Below are 26,825 nucleotides of genomic sequence, written 5' to 3' on the forward strand. Positions count from 1 at the left end.
TGCAATGTTATGGGATGCAGTTTTTCATGCAGTATGCTCTGTTAATATTCTGCATCTCTTGAATCGCCTTAATGTATGAGTGTGCAATAACACTAATTCACAAACTCATACATATTGTGTGTGTGTTGCATGAAGCCGCACGTCGGTCCATGAACCGAACAATCCCGTCTTCTGTTCATTCTCCAGCTGCATTAGTCTCTATCTCATCGTTTTCTCTCCTTAATCTGTTCCTGTTGGGCAAACAAAGGCAGTTTTGACTAAATCTGGCCGCGTGTCAACACTGATAAAGCTTTTCTCTCCTTTAAGCTCCGTCTGATACTCTGATAGACGTGTAATTTACAGACTTCTACGAGCGCAATCTGCAGATTTTACAGTGTAAATGTTAAATGCACAGTGACGACATCAGAAGGATCAAACTCAACGAATCGCACGGCCAATCAAAGGTCATCTCTTCCAGGCAGCCAATCACAACGCTCGGTTTCACATCAAAGGGATTTGACTGGGCCAATCGCACGTCTGAAGTGGAGCCAAATGCTGAAAGACGTTACAGAGAGGTATGGATGATTATCGTAGACAGCAAAGCAGGTGTTTCTGAAGACGATGTACGTAAATCAGCATGTACGTAAAAGTTTGTAGTTTTCAGAAAATGACATTAATGTGTGGTTTGTGAAAAAAAAACGAGGCCATAAAACCTATAGCTACTGTTTTTTTGTTCACAAGACTTTTGAAAACTGAATCACGCACAAAATGCTTTTCTTACTTAGTATTTTTGTCTTGTTTCCAGTCCAAATATCTAAAATCTCTTAAATCAAGATGCATTTACTAGATGAGTAAAATGACATATTATGTCCTGTTTTCCAGGGAAATGAATCAGAATTAATTGAGTTTTTGCTTAAAACAAGCATCTGCCAATGGGAAAGAAAAATAATGCTGTTTCTGTTTGAATTAAGATTATTTTTATGACCCCATTGGCAGATAATTTTGCTTTTTTTTAAGCATCAACTCACTTCATTTTGATTAATTCCCCCAGAAAACAGGACATAATATCTTATGTCATTTTACTCATCTAGTAAATGCATCTTGATTTAAGAGGTTTTAGATATTTGGACTGGAAACAAGACAAAAATACTAAGTAAGAAAAGCATTTTTTGCAGTGTAGTCTAGAATATTTGCTTTTAAAACTATGTGAAAATCATCCTGCCCACTCATTCAGATAAAACAATATATTGCTTTAAAACTCGAAGGCTGATTGCGACGAAGGGTCGAGGCCTACAAATGCATCCTATTTCCCCGGGCCGTGAACGATAGAACGAGTGGATCCTTCACAGCCTATCCCAAGATTCATTGCATGCCAGTGTTTTTTTGGCAAAGACTCACCTGATATATCAGACTGATGATGACTGAGCTGCCGTGACAGATCGCCAGCTAATGTTCCACTGACAAATTACAGGAACCGAAATGTGAATCCGCAGAGACTCATTGTAGCCTGACCTTGCTTCGGTCACACCACCATCTGTGAAGATAAGCTGCTAAATATATCAAGACATTTAACGAAAAACAGTCGAGTCATCAGGGGCTGCATGAAAAAAACTTTAATGTGATCATATACTTCTCAATATCAGTACAAATAATATCTGCTTTAGTCGCACGTTCATCTTAGCACAACCAAACTTTTACAAAAACCGCAGCAGAGACGAAGGAGAAAAACAGGAATGTTTTTATCAAAGCAGCTTACAAGTTTCCTTCTTGCTGACCATGGATCGGTCGAAATCCCTGATCTCTGTACGACAGGGAATCTGATCCCAAATCAGGCTTCAGGAAACCAGATTCAACACTCTAAAGGTGCGGCCACACTGGATTTGCATCAATACACATTTAAAAGCATGCATACTGAAATCTGCAATCTGGAATAGATAGTTAGCATTCTGAATTTAGCATTATATTTATTATTCTGAATGTGTTCAAATGAGAAGTCCATATGCAAGACATCATATCAAATTTATATAGCAAAAAAAGTACTTTTGCATACTTAAAATCTAGTGTGACCGCCTTACTGAGAGAAAACTGAGACCACGGCCACCGAACAAACCTCCAGTCGACTGCTTTTATTGGCTGGATTTGGTGACGTTGGTGACGTTTACTCAAATTTATTTTTAACAAATCCTTTATTTATATCTTTTATAATGAGATTTTCAAGCAGACTGTAGCATTTCAAGCTGTGGAGACCATTGTCAGGCGAGAAGCACAATCAGAAAACGAACAGCCCGTGTACCGATTCAGTCTTGGATTCACAAGAACTGCAAATTTACAACCGAGCCGTAAATGTGAGCAGCTGCCAAATGGAAAACAAAACAAAATTAGAATTTCACTGTAATTAAAATGATCTCTATCTACACGCATAAATACATCCCGCTGTAGGATACACTGAGAAACACTTTATTTTTGACCGTAAAGCTTTTGACCATGCAATGCTCAAATTTCCTGCACTTTCGTGACCACAAAATACTCAAAATCCAAACTCATTCTGTGACTGTGGGTTATATCATTACATAGACCCAACAAAATATATATATATATATATGTATTTAAGGCTGATCTACAGGCCAAATACTACAAGGTAGCTGACGAACATTTAAATATGCACAAACTGAAGTGTACGTCATCGAAAATACATATTCCAACTATATTCCTATATACATACATGTGTCTGTCAAATACTGATGAGTTTGTATCCCTGGACTGCTGAGAATGATGCATTTACAAATATAATGATCAAAAGTGGGACAGCTGTCGTCATGGTGTTATCATGTTACCACGATCATCACAGAGGTCATTTAGATTGCCCTTTTCATTTTTAAGTTAAATTTTGCGTTTAGGGTGCGCCCATCAAAAGCAACATAAACATCAGCAATTTTAAGTTATTATTATTATTTTTTTCATCATTAAAGTTCTGCCTAACTATTATTAAATATTAAATTGACTATTTACTACAAGCATATTCATTTTCCGCTGTCCATAGCTTAAGCAGGATGTTTGAAGTAATTTTACAAGGAAAAAAACTCAAACAGCTGCTGTTTTTATCTCGACTGCAACCTCAACTAGACCAGCAGCGTTAGTCGCTCCCTGAATGAAAGTGTGTTCGATGTCTGTGACTGCTCTTAGAGAGCCACCTTCCAGCAAAGTTTATCTCCAAAACTTCTACTTCAAAGTTAAAAGATTGTAGTTAAAGACCTTGATTAGAATTAGGTGCATTTAATTAGAGCTGGAGCTGAAGGTGGCCTTCCAGGAGCAGGACTGAACACCTCTGGTTTAGGGTGTAAGTGTTAGTACAGGATTAGGGTTAGGATGTGACATCCAGAGATTAGAAAGTAAGGTGCAGGGATCTCAAACTACTAGCTAACACCACCTCAGTAGGTAATTTGCATTCGAGACCCCTGGTGAAGTGTTCAGGGTCATGGGGGTTGGGGTTAGGGTAGGGCGCTCAATCCCGCTCCTGGTGATCTACTTCTTTAGGTGATCCCCAATTAGCTGGTTAAAGTGTAATTGGGGGGCTGGAACTTAACATCCAGAGATTAGAAAGTAAGGTGCAGGGATCTCAAACAACTAGCTAACACCACCTCAATAGGCAATTTGCATTTGAGACCCCTGATGTAGAGTTCAGGATCATTGAGGTTTGGGCGCTCAATCCTGCTCCTGGTGATCTACTTCTTTAAGTGATCCCCAATGAGCTGATTCAAGTGTGTTTGGAGGGCTGGAACTTAAGTCTACGGGGAGAAAAATCTCAAGGATCAGGACTGTACACCCCTGGTTTAGGGTGTAAGTGTTAGTACAGGATTAGGGTTAGGATATGACATTCAGAGTTGAGGGTCTAAGGTGTAGGGATCTCAAACAACTAGCTAACACCACCTCACTAGGTAATTTGCATTCGAGAATTCTGTCATCAATTACTTACCCTCATGTTGTTCCAATCCCATAAGACTTTCGTTCATTTTAGGAACACAACTGAAAATGTTTGTAATGAAATCTGAGAGATTTCTGTCCCACCATTGAAAGTCTATTCACCTAAAAACTCTTACGTTTCAAAACGTTTATAAAGAGATTGTAAAATAAATCCACATTATCTGCGTGGTTTAATCCAAGCCTTCTGAGGAGACACGCAAGAACCAATGAGGTTTGTTCTCACGCGTCAAGCAAGTACAGTTCAGCTTCGGTTTATGTTCGCTGATAGAAGTCTTATGGATTTGGAATGACATGCGGTGAGTAAATGATGACAGAATTTACATTTTTGGGTGAACTATCCCTTTCATTAGAACTGGAGCTGAAGGTAGCCTTCCAGGAGCAAGACTGAACTCTCCTGGTTTAGGATAAGGTTAGGATAAAACACTCATAGTTTAGGAAGTAGAGTGCAGGGATCTCAAACTACTCGTTAAAACCACCTAACTAGGTCATTTGCATTTGAGACATCTGGTATAGGGTTAGGGTAAGGTGTTCATTCCCGCTCCTGGTGATCTACCTCATTAAGTGAACCCCGAAGACCTTGATTAACTGGTTCAAGTGTGTTTGGAGGTTTGGAACTAAAGTCTACAGGAAGCCGGATCACCATGAGCAGGATTGAGTTCCCCTGGTTTAGGATCTGGGATGAATCTGTAGTACCTAGTTCTCCCACCGTAAGGCTTTACACCTGTACCTGAACTAGCCATGCCTCTAACAGCAGGCCCCATAAGTGCATTGGTTTTCATCGTAATGTTTTGTACCTCTGTAGAAAGTAAAAAGCTCTCGCTGTCCTAAGCACCACCTTGACACAATGAAGGCACCTGGCGCACCCCTCAGGGTTCAATGAGTTCTTCTCATAAGAAGAAAAACAATAACGCGATCAACAACATGGAGACCAGGAGACAAACAAAAACACAAATCAGAAGTGAGGAATGTCTTCTTGTACATGCATCCCAAGTGTGCATGGGAGCGAGAACGTTCCACAGCGCTTAAGTCTGTAGGGAATCACCACCATATTTCCACTGTTCTGGTAAAGAGTCAATAACCTACGTTGAGCTTGTTCTTGTTGAGCTCCCTCTCCAGGTTGCCAATGAGCGTGTCGATGCTCTCCTGCAAGTCCCGTAGGTTGACCCTGTTGCTTAGTACTGGGCTGATCTCCTGGATCTTCATGTAGGCCTGGTAGGTGTGCTCTTTGGGTCTGTGCTCCTTGTAATCGGGGAGGATCTGATCGCAGGGGCTGATAGGTAGAGGTTCCTCTACTTGTAACCTATCCAACTCTCCTGTATCCTCTTCCTCACTCAATTCCTCCTCTATCTGCATTTCCTCAACCCTCTCCATTGCCTCATCCACCTCGTGAAACTCTTGTTCAGGGACCACATCTTCAGTACCCTTTGGTAAATCCTCCTGTACTGCGTTCAGAGGCTCTTCGCTGGGAACGTCGTCATAGTCGGCCTCCTCCAGGCAGCTCGGTTGGAGGTACGTTTCCCGGCATCGGCTCCAGTCTCCGGCGTAACGGTTACTGGGACTGTCCAGACGTCCAGGTCTGGGTCGCAAAACTCCAGCCATGTCCGCCTCAGTCAAATTCAACACCTGTGGACGCTCTTTTCTCCTCCTTACGGCAGCCGTCACCACTGGGAGCGACTCCATCGGGGCAGGAACCGGAGATGAAGATTTACCCTGAGCGTCCACAACTAAAAGAGAAAGAAAACAATGGGCTTATTCATTTGATTACAAATTAATGACACATTTCAGATGATGAGAGAATGTATGGAATAACCAGTGTTGGGGAATGTACTTTGAAGTAATTATTTTATATTATTTTATTTTATTATTATAGAGAGAAAAAGATTGACTAAAATGAACTTTACTAGCACTACTTGATAGAGAGAGCAGAATTTAGGCATTTAGACTTTTAGGTAGTTACTCCCCAACACTGACAATTACATATGGGGTTTTTCCATAAAAAACTCAAAGCATGCAGAACAAATGAGACAGATGCCACAAGACCCTAAAAAACTCAAAAATCCTAACTACCGACACCAACCCAATTTGGCTAAACCTCAAATACTTTTTGTTGAACTCTGTCCCCCAAAAACACAACCTTCTATTAAACTACCACAAACGTTGTAACTCTGGCTGATCTGGTGAAGGAAAGTGGCACAACAGAGGCAAGCTATCATTATTTTTAGCTTTTATTTGAACAAATCTGCATGCTAGCAAGGTATTGAAATCATGAAAGAATAGCAGAAGACACGCAAAGCACACCCGTTAATCCAGTTTACCTGCCCCGATCTGCCCTCTAAACCCACTGGTGATTTTAGCTGCGGCCTACATGTGATATGACGAGTAAAATAAACAAACAGACAGGCAAAAATGAATATACAATCTACAAATGAGAGCTAAATAATTAGATATGTTGCTCTGAAGTCCAGAGTATACTTGATACTTTATATTTTTGATAGTGTGCGCGAACGCAGGCGGTCGACGCATGTGCTCTAGAAAGTTTAATCTTTGTCCAGTGTCTGTGCTATTTCTCTCCAGAAGTTATTACAGATAAAAATGTGTTTGTATTCTTTTAAACGAATGTTGTGGCTCTCACTCAACCCCCTTACTCAAGTATGTTGTTGTTGCAGTCTCCGGTATTTTGTTGTTGTTCCTTTTCTTTAGTTTTGTTTTCTACTGTGAAACAATGGTCCGGTACAGTGTTGCCATCTTGTGGAACAAATGATTAGTGCAAAACAAATTAAATACGCTTGTGCGACCTGCGTATACTAGCCTGGGAAAACCCAGACAAACTTCCGGCAAATTTAGATTTGCTCTACAAGTAGTCTGGCAAAGAGCTCATTCAAGCCGATTTCTAATCCGTCCAAATCGAGGCACCAATCAGAAACGTTGAGGCGGGCTTTACACGATGACGATCGCTCTGATTGGTTTTAGGTCTATCCAATTGCGCCCAGAAGCATTTGAGTGACGTCCGTTGGTGACGCCCCTTTGGAAATGAGTTATTAATGAAGCTTTGCCAGACCATAACTCAGTTACTACTGAGAATGGTCTGGTTTTAACCAGGCTATGCGCATACTATTCTGGTGGCGAATTTTGCGGACCCTTGCATGCATGTGTAAAAAACGAAGTATACCGCGGTGCTTCAGCCTTAAATTATGTAGTTTTTTTTTTTTAAACAATAAAAGTACTTAAAGAATGGGCTTAAGGCTAGAATTTCTATGTACACACAACCTGTTAAGCATATGTGATGGTTTTAACTTTGATTAATGATGTTAGGTGATTACCTAAGCTGAGTTAACTATGTTGTTATGTTTGACATAGAAATATAATTTTTTGGATACAGACGGATTTTGAGAGTTCCTGAGGTCAGCAGCAAATCAAAACATTTTTTTTTAAAGCATAAACCTAAGAAACAGGCATAACACATAACAAAACAGCATAAAAGAAGGACTGCCACAGCAAAACTTGAAAAACTTAGCACTTTTCATAATACATATGGTTTCAAGGCAGCTTTACAGAGCTTAGATTTGATGTTTGGATATTTCTTACTGAAAAAAACAAAACGTGATTTACAACACAATCTGGAATTTTCTCATTTTCATGGTACATACAAATATGGTGGGCTGCTTTTTATGTTAGTAAAAACGTTAATGCAAAACTGACTAAAAATACAATATGTGCACATCATTGCAGATAATAAACAAACTAGTGCTGGACAACGATTAATTGCGATTACTTGCATCCAAAATAAAAGTTTGTGTTTGTATTTTGTATATATAAATACACACATATATGTATGTATATATTTAAGAAATGTTTGCATGTATATACTGTATATATATTTATACATAATTTATATTATATATAAATATTTTATATATAAATTTAAAAAGAATCCTAAATATATACATGCATGTGAGTGTATATATACAATATATGTACAAATTAATCATACACAGTACACACACGTATATTATGTAAACACAAACTTTTATTTTGGATGCGATTAATCGTGATTAATCGTTGCCCAGCACTAAAACAAACACATACACACTGCAGAACATGCGCCACTAAATCGTGTGCCCATGTAGAGACACACACACAGTTTGACACACAGTTTGACACACAAGCAGACAAAACGTCCTCCGCCCCATGGCCTCATGGGAGTTCTCCACGCCTGACGAAGGCTCTTTTATACAGCGAGAGGCCAGTAAACGGGCGATTGTTCTGCCGAGTTGAAGGTTAAGACAGGAATGTGTGTAATTATAGACTGAGGTTTAATGTACCGTTCCTCCGTGCTGAGAGATGTCACACACACGGAGGAGACGAGACCCCGAACGCACAACAACACAACACACATGCCTGAGCCTTAAAGAAACAGCGCACCTAAATGTTACACTTAAAGGGGTGGTATAATGCCCCTTTTCACAAGATGTAAAATAAGTCTCTGATTGCCCAGAGTGTGTGTGTGAAGTTTTAGCTCAAAATACCCCACAGATATTTTTATATAGCATGTTAAAATTGTCACTTTTTGAGGGTGAGCAAAAACGCAACGTTTTGTGTGTCTGTCCCTTTAAATGCAAATGAGCTGCTGCTGCCGGCACAGGGGGCGGAGCTTCAAGAATTTGTGTCCTTTTACCTCACACACACATGCACTGAAAATTTCAAAAACTTTTAGCCTTTTATGTTCAAACCAGAGTTGGACAATGATGGAGAGACTCAAGAAGAAGTGACAACATGTAGACAACATTTCTGAATGGTTAGTTGATGAATTTATGAAGCTGATGTGTAGTTATCTTCTAGTCATTGATTAGCATATTCTGTCATAATAATCTATAAATCGTGTTCAGGGGGCGGGGTTTATGTCAATTCTAGGGTTGGTGATGTCACTAACCCGGGAGGAATGTGGTGTAGTCTCTACCAGCCGTTTGTTGTAGTCCTTAAAAAGCGATTTCTTTAAAAGCAAATATCTCCCTTTGCTTTGAACTTTGAGCGTTGTAACTTTGGAGATGTTGTTTATGCTCAAACAGCAACATTACACACTAACTAAAGTTAGAAAAGTCAAATCATAATCAACCACCCCTGTAAAGACACACTTCAGAAGTTAATCGATCACCAGTTTATTCATGTACACCATATTTCACTCTACATCGTTCGTGCTCAACCAACAACAACCGCACTTCCGGGAACTTCATAATAAGAGTCCCCTTCTTCCTTTCGGTAAACAGTCATGTGTAATCTTAAACAATATTCCGCACAGAGGTATACATGTGCATGAACACATTCTTTTAATGTCTTAAACTTATCATTAAACACGACAATCCTTATGCTAATGTTCTGAAGACGTATTCATTCTTCTGTGGAGGATGAACAAATCTAATTGTTAAAAGTTTTTCAATTTTAGCAGAAAACTGCAGGCCGGCCTTAATCTGAGCAGGTGACATTAAAAAAGAGCCAGAGCTGAATACAGACACACAGACACACACACACACACACAGACACACACACACACACACACACACACACACACACACACACAAACACACACACATTTGTTTATGTGGTTTACATATGAGATGTCCTCATAAACCATGTTTACGTTGTAATACCCATGTCATTATACACATGTCCTCATAAACCATATATACAAGAACACACACACACTAAACCTTCTGATGACAGATTTATAAATTATTCTCATTACAAATTCGGAAAGAAGCACCATAAAACTATCATAACAACTTTCAGCCTCGCGTCTCTTATTGTGTTTCACAGAAGAAAGCAAAACTGGTCCGAAACAAGCGTGTGTGAATCTCACATAACGTTTATTATAATGAGAGTACTGAATAATAACGAGTGCAGTGTTCTCACCGGGCCAGAGCTGGAGCAGATAATGAAGCGATGTTGATTATAATGAGAATAAATAAGTGATAATGTACATTCAGCCGGTTGTTATCTCAGAATAAACCCTGACAGGGGGATCAGGATCAGGTCTTCATCAGCCTGAAGGGGTTTATTCTGAGATCACACACACACACACACACACACACAGAATAACGAGTGTATTGTTCTCACCAGGCCAGAGCTGGAGCAGATAGTGAAGCACCTCGATGTGCTTCTTGAAGTGCAGAGCGCTGGCCAGCTCCTCGGAGTCGATGAAGACCCGGTTCCCGTGACACGACGCCTCCTGCCTCTGGCTGAGCAGAACCGGCCCGAAACACACCGCCAGGTTCTGGCAGGTCATCTTGTTCACCTCGTGATGCGACGCCACACGCTTCAGGTGATCCAGGAGCTTGCGCAGGGTCGCCTGGGGAGCAGAAGCCACAGCTGAAAACCATACTGGAGTAAAAGTGAAGATCCCTTACAGCGAAAATAACTCCATTACAAGTCACAAGTGATTTGTAAGATGAGAAATCATGTTTATTTTCTAAAATCAAAATAAAATTGAATATTGCAATAAATCAAGGTAGACACGACAGCCTCTTAAACGTCTGCAAACTCTCAAGTCTCAGTTCAGCTCAAGTGCACAAAAGGCTGCAAGTAAACCAATCTGTGACCCTCGACCACAAAACCAGTCACATGGGTCATTTTTTTGATATTGAGATTTATACATCATCTGAAAGCTGAATAAATAAGCGTTCCATTGATGTATGGTTTGTTAGGATAGGACAATATTTGGCCGAGATACAACTATTGAAAATCTGGAATCTGAGGGTGCAAAAAAAATCTAAACATTGAGAAAATCTCCTTTAAAGTTGTTCATTATGTTGGCGATTGTGCTGCATTCACTCACACAAATACATGTTTTATATATTTACAGTAGGAAATTTACAAAATATCCTCATGGAACATGATCTTTACTGAATATCCTAATGATTTTTGGCATAAAAGAAAAATGGATAATTCTGACCCATACAATGTATTGTTGGCTATTGCCACAGATAAACCCGTGTGATCTGAGATCCAGGGTCACATATCCTTCAAAACGGTTTATTTATAGCGGATAAATAAATGAATGTTAAGTAAAGTAAAATAGTCACAGTGTACTTGCACTGAAAGCGCTGGTTTCGGCCTCATCATGACCTCATCTCCTAAATCAAACACCTGATTCAGCAAATACCTGCTAATACACTCGCATTACTGTAGAGCATCATCGCTGACCAGTGTGTGTGAGTAAAGGCGAAACACACAGATACAGTTCCTTCAATGCCTTTAGACGACGATATCGCTTCTTTAAAGCAGTGATAAACTGCTGCAGGAACAGTTAGTGCCATGTGTTATTGCATTACTCATCACAAATGTACTGGAGTAAAAGTACGTTTACTTGTTCAAAAATGTAGTCAAGTCGAGAGTAAAAGTTGCTAATATATTTGATACTCAGTAAAACTACAAAGTAACCAAGAAGATACTTAAAGGGATACTTCACCTCTGGAAAAATGAATGTGTATTTAAAATGGGTCATTTATGTAGTAGAAATGTGAAATTATTTTTGAATTTGGAGCTTTCTAGACTGAGAAAAGCCAGGAAATGTATTTTTGGCTCATGTGGATGAAAGACAACAACTCCCAGAATGCACTTGCTTCGCTGCCCTACGAGGCCACTCCCAAGCCACGCCTACCGGTAAGAGCGCGCAGTTCAACAAGGCTAGGCTAGGCTACTAGTTGACTCGAAACTTAAAAGACGCCGTTTTATCGTGAGTCTCCGTGACGAGTCTGCCCGGGATTTCGAGATCGCCCAAAATGTCCGGGATTCGGCTTTTGCGTTCTACAGTCGCCATTCATCATGTTTACTGTGGCGAGCAGGACGAGGCTGAGGGCCGCGGGAGAACGGCGCGAGGCCGGTGGCGTGATTACTGATGAGCGACGCCTGTGATCAACCGATCACTTGTTTAGCATTCATGTAAATTCAGTAAGATTGAAACAAAAGGTGTGCATGTAAACAATGAATGGCGACTGTAGAAAGCAAAAGCTGAATCCCGGACATTTTGAACGATCTCGCCCGCCGGACATGTCTGGGAAAAAGAGGATGGTAACCCCTACTACTCAGCTTTCTCCACAGAACAAGAGCCTGCTAGCTTAGCTTCCAAAGAAAGACGGCTGACACTGTGTGTACATTCTGTGAGTGAGATCCCTCTATGGGCGGGTTGAACACATGCGGGACAGCGCCTCCTACTGGCTGTAGTCTTTAGCCTCTGGCCAAAAAATCCTCCGATGACGCAATGACTATTTTTGCGTCATCGGAGGATTTTTTCCAGACAAAAAATACATAAATCTCTCGTCTCGGGGGACATGAGGGTGGAAAGCACGGTCATTCGAAAATACTACAGGTTTTCTACTAATACAAAGCTTAATGCTAAATCCTGAAGTATCCCTTTAAAGGTGCTGTATGTAACCTTTTCACTCTACTAAAGCATAAAAATACCATAATATGTTTGCATATATTGAGGAAACATGAGTTCAGATTCTCGTTTCTCTGAGAAACACTGCTACTGCCAGCTATTTTACTCTGAAATGTGCGTTTCCAGGCTGGAATGTTTGTTATTGTTTTGGTCTGTGATACCGCCAATTTGCATTGTCCATTCGCTTGTTCCTGTTGCGTGTCTCAAACTGGCGACCCGTGTGAGCGTCGAGTCTGCGGAGGCGGGAGAAACCACAATCTCTGATATTTTGATTTGGACTGCAGTACCTATGTCCACCACTAGCTGTCAATCTTACAGACTGCACCTTTAAGTACAGTAACTAATTACATTTACTCAGATACTTGACACCACTGGCAGAAACACACACGTGAGAACATGGATAACAGACGCTTCCAGAATATTCCTGTACCTTCTCAACGTCGGGCAGGATCTCCATCAGGCTGACGGCGTGATCCGTGTCGATCGGGTCGTTCTCGCACACGCCGGTTCCCATGAGCAGCGGCCGCTTCGACATCGACTCCAGAACCGACTCGTACAGCGGCGGAGTGATCAGAGGATGAGGAAGCTCTCGCAGGAAGTCCTTCAACACGCCTGTAGACACACACACAAATATGATTATAATAAATCATTTCAATAAATAAATGAAAATGTAAAAAATAAATAACTTATAAGAATTAGATTAAATAAATTAAGAAAAAACGTAACTAATAAACAAACAAACAAAAAATGTAAAAACATAACATAAAAATTTGATTATACTAAATCCATAAATAATAGATTAATACATACATTTAAATAAATACATAAATAAACAAATACATAAATGTACAAATTATAAATAAAAAAATAAGAATTAAATCAATAAAAATAGAAATAAATAAAATAATATAGATAATGTTTAAATGAGAAAATAAAAATAAGAAAATAAATAAACAAATAAATAAAAAGTAAAATAATTGATAAAAATGTAAAAAGAAATAATAAAAATAAGACTTAAATAAATAAGTAAAAAACAAATAACTAATAAGAATTACATTAAAAAATTAAGAAAAATCAATCAAAGAAAAAAAACGTAAATAAACAAACAAACAAACAAATTAAAAAATATAAGATAAAAATTTTATTATAATAAATCCATAAATAATAGATTAAAGGAGGAAGTCCATCAACATCAAACATCTTTAATAAAAATATAAATAAATAATTAAAATAAGGATTAAAATAAACAAATAAATTAATATAAAATAATTTATAAAAATGGAATAATAAATAGTAAAAATAAGACTTTAAATAAATAAAAATGTAAATAAATAATATATTTATTTTAAGTAAATAAACAAACACACACACACACACACACACACAATTGAATGTGTGGTTTACGGGGCTGAGCCAGAGCTGAATACACACACACACACACACACACACTTTTATTTAGCTATACTCTGTGGGGACTCTCCATAGATGTAATAATGTTTATACTGTACAAACTGTAGATTCTCTCCCCTTACAATAACTTTAAACAACTGTCTGTGTTTTTACATCTTCAAAGAAACTCCTTCTGTGTGATTAATAAGCTTGTTTCCTCATGAGGACCAAAACTAGTCCCACAAGGATTTCAGATTCAGTGACAGAGAGATTTTCCACCGGCCAATTAACAGACTGTAAATAGAAGCGCTAATTTAGTCAGACGTGACCTCTGACCTGGGAAGTGTGTGTGACAGCAGCATGTCATGAGCAGGAAATAAAGACACACACTCAGTCTCACACACACACACACACACACACACACACACACGCACTCTCTCACACACACACACACACACACACACACACGCACTCTCTCACACACACACACACACACACACACACACACACACACACACACACGTGCTGAATAATGTTGATATGTAAATGTGGGCTATAGATAGCAGCAGACTGATTGGCTGGCTGGCTGGTGGCCAGATGCATGATGGAACTTTGAGCCACACATTGGTTTAAAAGGCAAATAAACACCACCTGCTCATACAAAACTACACAGCGGGCATCAAGCTCACACACACACACACACACACACACACAGTGAGAAACACCACACAGAAGCTTCAATGCTTTAACACACAACTGACATGAAAATCTTCTCAATATTGTATAAGTCCCTTCTGCTAATCAATATTGCATTTACTGGATCAACATACAGTGAGATATGATTCCAATGTAGAACAGCTGTTTTCCTGCCAAATCTCAACCAGGCCCCGCCCCTTTATTCTGCGTATGAATTATTATAATGAGGAATATTGTGACGTGTTCGTTCCCGGAAGAAACTCAAGACTACAATGGAGGCGTTTCAGGAGTTCAGAAACACTGACACTGATATAGAGGATAACTCAACGTTACACACTAAACACAGATGGAAAAGAAGAATAGATGCTCTTTATTGCTCCAAAAATAAGCGTAAATAGTGTGTAAATGTAACACACGTCACACGGGTTCATACCTGTGATGACGTTGACATCCGGGTAGTTGTTTTCCGAGAGTTCGACGCTGTGACTGTCCCTCTCGAACGCTTCCCGAAGCTCCTTCTTCACCGCAGCCGAACCACAGAGACGATACAGACCCACCACCTGTCAATCAAACACACCAGCTGTCAATCAAACACACCAGCTGTCAATCAAACACGCCACCTGTCAATCAAACACGCCAGCTGTCAATCAAACACACCACCTGTCAATCAAACACACCAGCTGTCAATCAAACACACCAGCTGTCAATCAAACACACCAGCTGTCAATCAAACACACCAGCTGTCAATCAAACACACCAGCTGTCAATCAAACACACCAGCTGTCAATCAAACACACTAGCTGTCAATCAAACACGCCAGCAGTCAATCAAACACGCCAGCAGTCAATCAAAAACACCAGCTGTCAATCAAACACACCAGCTGTCAATCAAACACACCAGCTGTCAAACACATCACCCGTCAATCAAACACACCACCTGTCAATCAAACACACCAGCTGTCAATCAAACACACCAGCTGTCAATCAAACACATCACCTGTCAATCAAACACACCAGCTGTCAACACACATCACCTGTCAATCAAACACACCACCTGCCAATCAAACACACCAGCTGTCACATGACATTCAGTCATCATCTCAGAAATAAATATGACTATTACGTATTTTTTAATGCAACTTAATGCAAAAGTGTCAACATTTATCAGAACACTGAAAATAATTAGTAATGAAGTATATGTTAAAAGATGCTATGGTTGACTTTGAGTTGAGGGTGTTGCATTGTGGGATATTTGACATATGTGTTCTGGTTGTATATGTCACATTTTGGCAAGTATTTTCATACACCATACTTCAAGTTATTACTTCTGTGCACAGTATGCCAGGTTTCTGTATGCACAGAATATCTTACACTTTTTAAATATACCTACACTTCCTTAATTATATATTGCAATATTAAACATGTATTGAGGTCATGTGACAACAGTTTAACATACTACTATGTTAAACATTCATAAATGCACAAATAAATGCATAAATAAATAAATAAAATATAGAGAATATAGTTCACAGGGTTCAGTCTTGTATTGAAACGCATCCAGCAGTGATTCATCATCACAGCATCCAACACACAGAAGAAAATCCCAACAATGTGAAACAGCAGCTTGATTCAGACCAGCGGTGTGTGTGTGTGTGTGTATGTGTGTGTGTGTTAAACTCTAAAAATGTCAACCAGAGGAAATAATAGCTTGTTAAAAGCAGTGGAGGAGTTTCCTGAATCCACCGAAACCTTCCTCTTTTCTTCCGCTACTGAAGGACACATCCTGACCGTTAGTCTTCAGTTCCGCTGTCACTCTTCATGTGACCACAGACTCCACGCGACCGCTAACGTGACATGCATTAAACCAAACGAGGAGTTTCTGACTTGGGCAGCAGCCAGACGTCTCCACCAGACTCTCTGCTTGGGCTCCGGAACGGCTCAAGCTTTAGAGGTCACAGGCTAACGCGTGGAAATAGCAGTCCAAAATGAGCAATAAAAATTCAGAAATTTTTAAAGAGAATTTATGAATTCAAAGGTACATTTCACCCAATTTAAAAATATATAATATAAATAACCATGCAATTTTGTTGTATGGTAAAAGTGTAAGAGAGACAAAATGTTCCATTTTTAGATGAACTATTCCTTTAAACCCTCTGGTGCTCTTCATGTGTCGGTCAAAAATTACTGATTTTTTTATTTTTATTTTTCAAGGAAAGGAATGTACTATATTTTAGTTTGATAAAGTTTTTTATTTAATATTTTGTATTTTTAGGGGATTTTATGATACTACATTATATTTACGCTGTATTTATAATCCATTTATTCACTGAAAAATTACATTTCCAACTTAAACTGTGGTAAATCTTGAACGCTTTAGAGCGACAGACTGAAGTTTGATCTCTTTTCATAGACGACACTTGGCAGATCATTGCTGAAGTGAATTTTTGTTTTAAAAAGTGAACTTAAAGTTACAGAATTTTATGTTTATTGTTATGAAAAATGCACAAAAATACTATTTTCAATTGTTATATGAAATCTATATTTTCAAAAACACATTTTACTCTAAAACTGCAAGAAGCCATAAATCTAAACAAGTTGTGTTTTAAATTTGAGGTTGATATCTCAAAAAACGAGCTTTCAGTGAGAGTGTGTTCGGCTGCAGTACCAAACGCTTCCACTAGAGGAAATACGTCTCATTCATTTCCAATGTGCGAACAACACAAGTGTGACTGTTTCTTTTCAAATCATGTGGATGATTTTTTTTTTGTGTTCACATAACAAGTGCCAAAACCTTTACTACGTTTCGTACCATTAAAAAAATTAAAAATTTTCGTTCAAAAATTACCAAAGAGCACCAGAGGGTTAAACAGGCGAGAGGGGCTGGGGAAAAACCCTCACGGCACACAGCCAATCATTAACCCACACAAACACACACTGGGAGGATGTTTCCCGCGGCCATAGTTCATAAGAAGCAATCCTTTAGCGTACGTGACCTTCGTATGTTGTGCGTCTTAAGACAAACTAGAAAAGCTTTACTAAAGTTCCCACACACAGTGATCAGCAAAGCTTTGACCTTAAAACAAGTTCACTTATTTCAGTTACCAAAAATATTATAGTAACTCCAATTCAGTGAACTAAATACAGAACAACCACTGCATATAATCTACTTCATATTAGCTTTTAAAGAGCAGTGAACACAATTAATGTCTTAAACTGTAGTGTGCTACATTGTTGTCACATGACCTAGCATATTCACATTAGTAGAAACATCTAATTATCGTCTCAGAAACAAATGCAATAATTGCACATTTGTGCATTTCTGGTACAGAGATACCACAGAAATACAACAGTGAAAAATTGCCATTTTAGCTGTAGTGTAGGGTACTTAAATACTGCACAGTATATAGTGCAAAACAAACAAGAAAAAAGCTGAAGAATAGTATGCAATAACCAATGTTTTAAACTAGTATGCTGCACTTGTCACATGACCTCACTACGTTGCAGGAATCCAGGAACAATTCTTATTGCTTTTGGCTACAAATGTAGTTGTTCCTTCAGATGCTAACAAATCTTACATACTGCATACTAACGTAAAATAGTATGTGACTTTTTTATGAAAATTTTGGCTGATACCGATAACCGATAATTCTTTATATTTGAAAGCCGATAACCGATATATTGGTTATACACTCAATCCAAAATTGTATATAACTTTCGAGAACCTGATTACAAAAACAAAAGTCTCACCATTAAAAGCCATGTTGCAAGCACACAATTATGTTCTCATTATAATTTTACATAGCTTATATGCAGAGCCGGACAGTAACGGAGTACATTTACTTGAGTACAGTACTTAAGTACAATTTTGAGGGATCTGTACTTTACTCGAGTATCATTTTTGGGGAGTACTCATGACTTTACGCAAGTACATTTGAGAGGCAAATATTGTACTCTTTACTCCACTACATTTCTATCCATAACTGTGAGTACCCGTTATTTCTTCTAAAAAAGAAAAAAAAAAGAAAAAAGAAAAATCTCGGAAACCCTCAATTTGTTGTTTCCCTCTCAAACGTGATTGGATTGTGCAGGCGCCACTGATTGGGACAGCCTATCAGCAATCACCTTCAGCTTTCCGCCAAAGTCAACTCCATGGTCAGATTTAGATAAGAGACGAAACCATGGACGAAACAATGGATGAAGACGCAGCAGGTCCATCCCGGGAATGTGCCAACCCGTGCCCCACCTCGCCAGACTATTTCAATTTTCTGAACAAGTTAATGATAGTTTTCGCTTCAAGTGTTTGCTGTGTTTACCAGTGTAAGCACTGTGGCAGTAGTAATGCAATATTCAGAAAATGTACTCTTGTACTCTTGATACTCAAGTACTTTTAAAAACAAGTACTTTAGTACTTTTACTTAAGTAGACATCTGACTGTAGTACTTTTACTTGTACTTGAGTAAAATTTAGCAAGGGGTATCTGTACTTTTACTCAAGTAATGAAGCTGTGTACTCTGTCCGCCTCTGCTTATATGACAGGCTTGTGCTGCAAATGCTGCACTTTAAATGTGTTTTCCTTTCTTCCAAACATATTTAAAGCAATTTAAAATAATCCATTATTTATTGGCTTTTATATATCGGCCAAATTTTCTTATCAGGTCGAAAACAATAATATTAAAAATGAACATATATCGGCCGATACTGATATGGTCGCCGATATATCGTGCATTCCTAGCTACACAGTTGTCACATGACCTTGCTAGGTTACATCATCTAAAAAAATTACAGCACAACAGTGCAACTTCAAAGGAGTGCAAGAAAAACATGCTAAACTTGATATGCGGATATACTGTGTGTGTTTATACACATATAGTCCAGTCATTTTAAGCCAAAATGGGGTTCAACCTTGAACAAATTGCAACAGAAGCAAACTCAACTGATTTTGTATCCTCAATATGTCCTGAGTAAGGGAAAAAAGCCCAGAAGAATCCCATTAGGGGAAAGTTTCGAAAAAGACCCAAATATAGTCTATTCCAGGAGTTTCCAACCTTTTTTCATTTGAGAGCTACTTTTTAAAAATGAAAGTGGCCGAGAGCTACTCATGTAATACAATACTTAAATCTCTTAAATAATGTCTCATAACTCTCATATTAACAACTATCCAAACTGTTTTAGACCTAAAATAGGCCTATATATGTCACCCTTAAATGTCAGAAAAAAGAACAAAATCAGAGATAAAAACAAAATTATAGAAAATTGTACTTTACATATTATACTGTAAAAACACATAATTATAGTTGATTTTATAGTGCATGATAACTAGAGATGAAATGGCATGAAAATTTCATTTCATGATTATAGTGGCCAAAATGATCACGGTTATCACAGAATCCTGTTCAAAAAGTACTAATACTACACAATAAAATCAATTCACCAAGTTTTATGTCTAAAACCAGCAAATAACAAATAAACTTAGCATCAATGTGCACTTTTTGTTTACATAAACATTAAAATAATAACATTAAAAATGATGGCCAGATTTTAAAGGAGTGTCTTGCAACGTTATCTACTAACATGTAGGCTACAAGTTCAAATAAAGTTTTGACAAAAAAGTTTTTATGAAAAGCTAACCCCTCGCATATTTCAGCCTTTAAATCAGTTTTATAAAAAGAATGAGTCAAAAAAGATACATTACTGACATAGCTTATCTTTTATTATTAATAGTAAAATTCGGTCCAATTTTCCCGTGGCGTCTGTCGTTGCTATGCAACCATGCGCTCTCCACAACGACAAAGAAGTTTTAATAGCTAATGGATTTCCACCACCGAAAAACGCTTGCTGAAGCTCTGCTACAAGATTTATTTACGGAGAAGAAAAAAAACACCCGTAATGTTTGGGTGCACTCCATCCTTCATGTTGACTCGCTGCGCCTGGAAAAAATGAGCGCGCAAAAGACGCGATATGTGAACGGCCCTTGGCGAGCTACCTCCAATCAGGCCACGAGCGACTGGTAGCTCGCGAGCGTCGTGTTGGAGACCCCTGGTCTATTCATACGCCTATTCATTCTTTTTCTTACGTGAATAGGGTAAAACTTTTAACCTTTAGATATCACCATGAAAATTACTGAGTTGATTACTTGCATCAAGACAAACAAAAAATGTATTACAAGTTTTTTTAAATTGTTTGTTAACATGGAAAAACGGTGCATAATCTAATTACGTATGTGCTAATTTGCATAAATACCACAACAGATCTAAACATTGGGTCTAGCCAGGAGAAAATGTCTTGTTGAATCTTGTTGACGCATAACAGTAAAAGACTTAATGTTAAGGTCTGAATGGAACCCATTTAGGCTACCCATGAGCATTAATACATAGAGGCAGGAAGAAGTACTTTAAACCAGCCTTTATTAATTATTATTGCAGAGATGGGGTTTGGGTCTGGGGCTGTGGGACTGATTCTGGGGGACGAGTCTGAGGGAAGAACAGGAGACAAGGGTAAACAGTCCCACAGACCCAGACCCAAACCCCATCTCTGCAATAATAATTAATAAAGGCTGGTTTAAAGTACTTCTTCCTGCCTCTATGTATTAATGCTCATGGGTAGCCTAAATGGGTTCCATTCAGACCTTAACATTAAGTCATTTACTGTTATGTGTCAACAAGATTCAACAAGACATTTTCTCCTGGCTAGACCCAATGTTTAGACCTGTTGTGGTATTATGCAAATTAGCACATACGTAATTAGATTATGCATTTGTCCATGTTAACAAACAATTAAAAAAAACTTGTAATACATTTTTTGTTTGTCTTGATGTAAGTAATCAACTCTGATCAACTTGATGCAAGTAATTTTCATGGTGATATCTAAATTTTTACCCTATTCACGTAAGAAAAAGAATGAATAGGCGCATGAATAGGCTATATTTGGGTCTTTTTCAAAACTTTCCCCTAATGGGATTCTTCTGGGCTTTTTTCCCTTACTCAGGACATATTGAGGATACAAAATCAGTTGAGTTTGATTCTGTTGCAATTTGTTCAAACTTTTTTCATAAAATGACTGGACTAATATCAGATATATGGGCTTTAGCTGTAGATTTAGCATTCGGAGGCTAATAACACTTCACAAAAGGGTCATCTGAGGTAAAAAAAAAAAAAAAACTTTAAAGCCTTCCCAAAGGATCTACTTTACACCAAAGGGGCTGACACTTTCTCAGCTGGTCCAGAATCAGATTTTCCATGTGTGTGTATTGGGGTACATCTGATCTGAGAACAGCAGACAAGAGTTGTTTTGAGGATTGACAGCAGACACACTTGGTGGGATGAATGGACGAGAACAGCATTAAACTCTGGGTGACACTGTAACAGAGACAGATTGTGTGTGTGTGTGTGTGTGTGTGTGTGTGTGTAACAGAGATAAATGGCTAGAACTTTGGCAATATGCCTGTGCACACAAACCATGGAGAGGCCTTGCTAAGCTTGTTTGTGTGAGTGTGTAATGTCCATGGACAAGGACTTTAGAACGGTTGGCGAGCTCACTTTAACCAAAGCCTAACAAATGACAGAAGACACTCGTACACACAAGTGCGTAATTTCTGGGCAACTAGGCTACATTCATACTGCAAGTCTTAGTGCTCCATTTTTTTGTTTAGCTGTTCATAGAATTTTTAAATGCGGCTGATATCAGATTTGAGTGTGAACTGGTCACGATCTTGAACTGGCCCACATGTGCAAAAGACAAACAAAGGTTTAGCCACAGCCATATCACCATATAGCCTAACACTGGTCACCCACTGAAGCTAAGCAGGGAAAACCAGGTTGCTGCTGGAAGAGGTGTTAGTGAGGCCAGTAGGGGGCGCTCACCCTGTGGTCTGTGTGTGTTCAAACCAAGCGGCAACCTTCCTGTCTCTCTCTTGAATCCAACACGGAAGTGACTTAAACTGCAATTCATCGACTGGCCACTAGAGACCAGCTGCAAAAGAGTAAATCCTATAGACCTCCATGTTAAAATGCCCAACTTTACAGCAGAAAAAAAAAACATGTTTACAGTCTGGTACAAAAAGTGGGTTTGGTCTATATAACAAATCTTGCCCTTCATGACGACTGTGAGGGGGGTGAATTTTTTTATAACTCATCCGTTTAAATTATATTAAGCCTCAAAGTTGTGCATAATTAAGGGCGTGGCCACTTTAGTGACAGGTGGATTGCTGCTGATGTCACTACTAGCCGTTTGTCTGCTGTCTGTTAGTGTCACGTCGCCTCAGCTAATCCGCCTCGCTGCACATTTTAGTTTATCCGGGAGTGATGCGCTAACAAGATGGCGACGGCCGGCTCCGCCCACTTTGGGCTTAAAAAATGCTCTTCAGAAACACTACGGGTGACGTCACGCACACTACGCCCATTTTTTTTTTTTACAGTCTATGGTCCTAACGCCCCAGTATAGTGATGGGAACACTATACTGTAACAAGCACCGTCCTTCGGATGAGACATTAAACCGAGGTCCTGACTCTCTGTAGTCATTAAAAATCCCATGGCACTTCTTGTAAAGAGTAGGGGTGCAAATTCCCTCCATTTGCCCTTATCAATCATGGCTTCCAAATAATCCCTTTCCACTCAATAGGCTCTATCACTCTCTCTCCTCTCCACCTATAGCTGGTGTGTGTTGAGCGCACTGTCTCCAAGTGGACGCTCCACAGTGGAGGTGGTTGTGGAGAGACCCCTGACATGATTGTAAAGTGCTTTGGGTCTACAGAAGTACATAGTAAAGCACTATATGAAATGCAAAGATGGTATGCAGCAAGCTGTCATACAGAAGTACACATGGAGGTAGAATAATTGCAATTGACATGAAATTGAGCCGTGCTGCACTGACAAGCTGCACATAAAATAATCGCAGCCTTTGCCAAATCCCGTGTGGTTTCATTTCGATTAATCGTGCAGCCCTACATCGAGGCCACTGAAGTCAAGGTTTACACATTCATTTATAAGGTAAAGTGGTGCAAATTGGTTTGGATGAGAAGGATGAGGAAAAAAGAGAGAAAAGTAAATAGTTTTGCTTGTATAGAGCTGTCAACACTGTAAGACCTCACTGTCACTCCACTGACTACCTTGGCAGCTGTCTTCCATATTAATATGGAATATCGGATATGGGACATTTTGCCTACCCTGGTAATCCAGAGTTCTCGCGAGTTCTCTTTTTGCTGTTTTGCCTAAGAGTCCAATCTATCAGTTAGCTCCGCTGGTAGCTAAGCGTATGGGGTTTATCGTTGTGATTGGTCGTAGTGTTATCCTATTGCGTGCAGTGAGATTTTCAAATGCATGCTTGGTGCCGCCCCTCGAGCTGGGCGATTTTCATTAGTCGACACCAGACCATTAATCTTTTAGATTTAGGTCTGGATTTCCAGACTACATTTCGCCTGCATCTGCATCTGAATCTAGCCATGGAGTTACAAGAGTGCGTTATTTCTGGGCTACTAGTGGGATTAAATTAAACTGCAAAACTCGAGCAAGTTTCACGAACATTTCTACTGCTCTTTCTGACTCATCACTGTTAGTCCCGTTTCAAACTCTTCTAGGACTCTTTTGAAGGTGCCACCTTGTGATGCTGCTCATAAAGTCGACGTATCAATGGCTTATTTACAGTTAGAGATTAAATTGGAATAGGAGAACTTTGTACCAAGTCATTTGGCATCCAAATAATTACACAGTTCACCTTTAAATTGGAGATTTGATTAGGAACTGCATGGAGGTTAAAGAGCCTAAAAGATCTGCTGCCTTCACTCACCTGACAACCCCTCCTCTCGATCTCAGAGATGCATTTCTCGATAAGCAGTGGAACCATTAATCCAGATGCTTCCCGTTCCACCACACGCCAAGCCTCTACGCCGAACACCTGCGTTTCGTGATCCCCGTCCGGGCCATCGAGAGAGTTCTGCCTCTGCTCCATGAGACTCAGCTTTACGTAGATCATCCCGCGCGGTTCCAGACGGACCGCAAGCTGGTGTGTCTTACTCACGCGAAACAACGCCGGGAGAATCACGGATCCATGGCAGCACACCCGGTTCCGTCGCGGCGTTGATTCCCAACTGAAGACCACAAGTTTGAGGTGCTGAGCGTTCTCCAACTCGATGTTAAAGGTGTGGTCCATGTCCAGAAAGGCCGTGCGACAGGTTAGCAAAGCCGTGCGAGCTTTATTGACAGAGTCCACCTGAATGGCACAGTAGACATTGCGGGAATCAATCCGCGGTGGCTTCAAGTCCTCTGCACCATAGAAGTGCAAACTCATCAGTCCCGAGATGAACGTTAGGCACTTCGGCTGCTCGGAGAAACTGTACGATCGGAAGGCATCGATATCCAGCTCTGTGCCAGGAAGCTTCGGACTTCCGCCATTCCCATTGGGATCTCGGGCTTTATAGTTCTTTCTTTCCGAGTTGCCGTGTTTCCCCGACTTGGCCACAAGTTCAGGCGAGTCTCCGTCACTTAGATAACCTCCCTTACTTGCCGATTTGGGAATGCCGCCACAGTTGCTCCTTCTTTTATCAAAGTTGTGCTGAGTAGAAACACTGCTGTCAAGATGGTACCGCCAAATCACATTACCACTCGCCAATGCAGTCGTAACACCCGACGGAGACAGTCTGGGCCGGGACTGGCCCAGGTCTGCAATCCCATTGGCTCTAGCTGAGTGAGCCCTTGGTTCTGATTGGCTGTTGCTGATGGACACATTACTAGGTGTCCCTTTAACGCTAAGCTTCCGACTAAGATCAGGCAGCTTCTTCATCTTCATAGAAAGTTTCCGGACAGTCCGTGGTGACTTGATTTTATCGGGAAAAGACCAGTTGATAGCTGTGCTCCTTTTAGCTGGGTTTGGACTAGAAGAGGGAGAAAGTCCACCAGTGGATTGCTCTGAGGGATCTATGGGAAGAAAAGGAGGGTTAAATTAGTAAATTGCCCCTAGTCATTGTGAAAAACCAAACCTAAGTCTTGTGGGAGTACTTTTTGAAGTCCATGCCATGGTGAAAATCCAACTTTTAATGTTGTTTGTCTATGTGGTGTTTTTAATACGCTTTAAGACAAACCATGTGTAAATTCATAAGTCGGCACCATTGCTGAGTATTTTCTCCTTAAAACTGCAGTGAACCAAAGACAGTCTCAAAAACACGCTTTGAAATCGCTGGTGTTTCTGACGTCACAAACTACCTTGTAACCAATCAGATCAACGTGTGATCATCAACCAGTGGATCTCTGAGCTGAGTGAGTGAGTGGAGGCGGGGCTCATTTGCATATTCATAGAACTGTGCATACTAAATGAGGCAAGGGTGTCGAGTTACATTCAAGATATTTTAAGGCATAAAGACATTAATATCAAGGAAAAAACATTTAAATATGTAATTTTGGTGATCAAAGATGAGTTTTAAGGGATACAATTATTGACTACAGGAAATCATTATTAAAGAAACATACACACAAAAACAACACACAAAAAAAATATTAAAGTTGATAGACGCTTCAAAGTAATTTTCTAGAACTGCATGCCAAATTCTTTTCTGAAAGTAACAGTGATTTGGGATGTTTAAAGCAAGATACTTAATCAGTAGAAGCAGTGCAGACAAGAATATATAAAAATTACATGGTGTCTGAATAATTTTGGTTTGACTATCATCAAATTATTCCATACTCAAGTAATACCCTTGTTGTGTGCCTAAAACAAGCCCAATAAATGGACAAACTTGACCCATTATCCATAATTCCTTCCTGTTCCTTCTGGCCTGTTCACTCCTGTTTCGTCCACAGGATTCCCCCTCTGCTCTGCACACACATACAGTACATACACAACTTAATAACTACATATATCCCAAAAAATTCCCTTTCCAGCTCAGACACACACATCAAAAACACGGAAACATCTGTGGAAAATTCCAGAGCGGAGCGTTTAACCAGACCTTGCTTTGGCCGAGAGCGTAGTGGTTAAAGGGGTGGTTGATTATGATTTGACTTTTCTAGCTTTAGTTAGTGTGTAATGTTGCTGTTTGAGCATAAACAACATCTGCAAAGTTACAACGCTCAAAGTTCAAAGCAAAGGGAGATATTTTCTTTTAAAGAAGTTGCTTTTTAAGGACTACAATAAACGGCTGGTAGAGACTACATGACATTCCTCCCGGGTTAGTGACATCACAAACCCTAAAATTTGCATAAACCCCGCCCCCCGGAACATGATTTATAGATTTGCATTTAAAGGAACAGACACAAAAACGGTGTGTTTTTTGCTCACTCTCAAAAAGTGACAATTTTAACGTGGTATAAAAAAAAATATCTGTGGGGTATTTTGAGCTAAAACTTCACACACACACTCT

General features: G+C 39.5%; 1 protein-coding gene across 4 annotated transcripts in view; it reads right to left on the reverse strand.

Moving 5' to 3' along the window:
* Positions 1-1,577: 1,577 nt before the first annotated feature.
* The window catches only part of syde2 (synapse defective 1, Rho GTPase, homolog 2 (C. elegans)), a 44,490-nt gene continuing 19,242 nt past the window's right edge, over positions 1,578-26,825 (reverse strand). For all 4 annotated transcript variants that reach the window (XM_084099324.1, XM_084099323.1, XM_084099326.1 and 1 more), the window contains 5 exons: positions 24,260-25,386; positions 14,913-15,039; positions 12,825-13,006; positions 10,072-10,303; positions 1,578-5,684 (listed from right to left, as the gene is read on the reverse strand). In XM_084099324.1, the coding sequence (XP_083955450.1) occupies positions 5,032-5,684; positions 10,072-10,303; positions 12,825-13,006; positions 14,913-15,039; positions 24,260-25,386 (2,321 nt within the window). In that variant the 3' untranslated portion in view covers positions 1,578-5,031. The remainder of the gene's footprint in view (positions 5,685-10,071; positions 10,304-12,824; positions 13,007-14,912; positions 15,040-24,259; positions 25,387-26,825) is intronic.

The sequence above is a fragment of the Abramis brama genome (genome assembly GCF_963993115.1).
Source record: "Abramis brama genome assembly, chromosome: 22".
In the NCBI taxonomy this organism is placed as follows: domain Eukaryota; kingdom Metazoa; phylum Chordata; class Actinopteri; order Cypriniformes; family Leuciscidae; genus Abramis; species Abramis brama.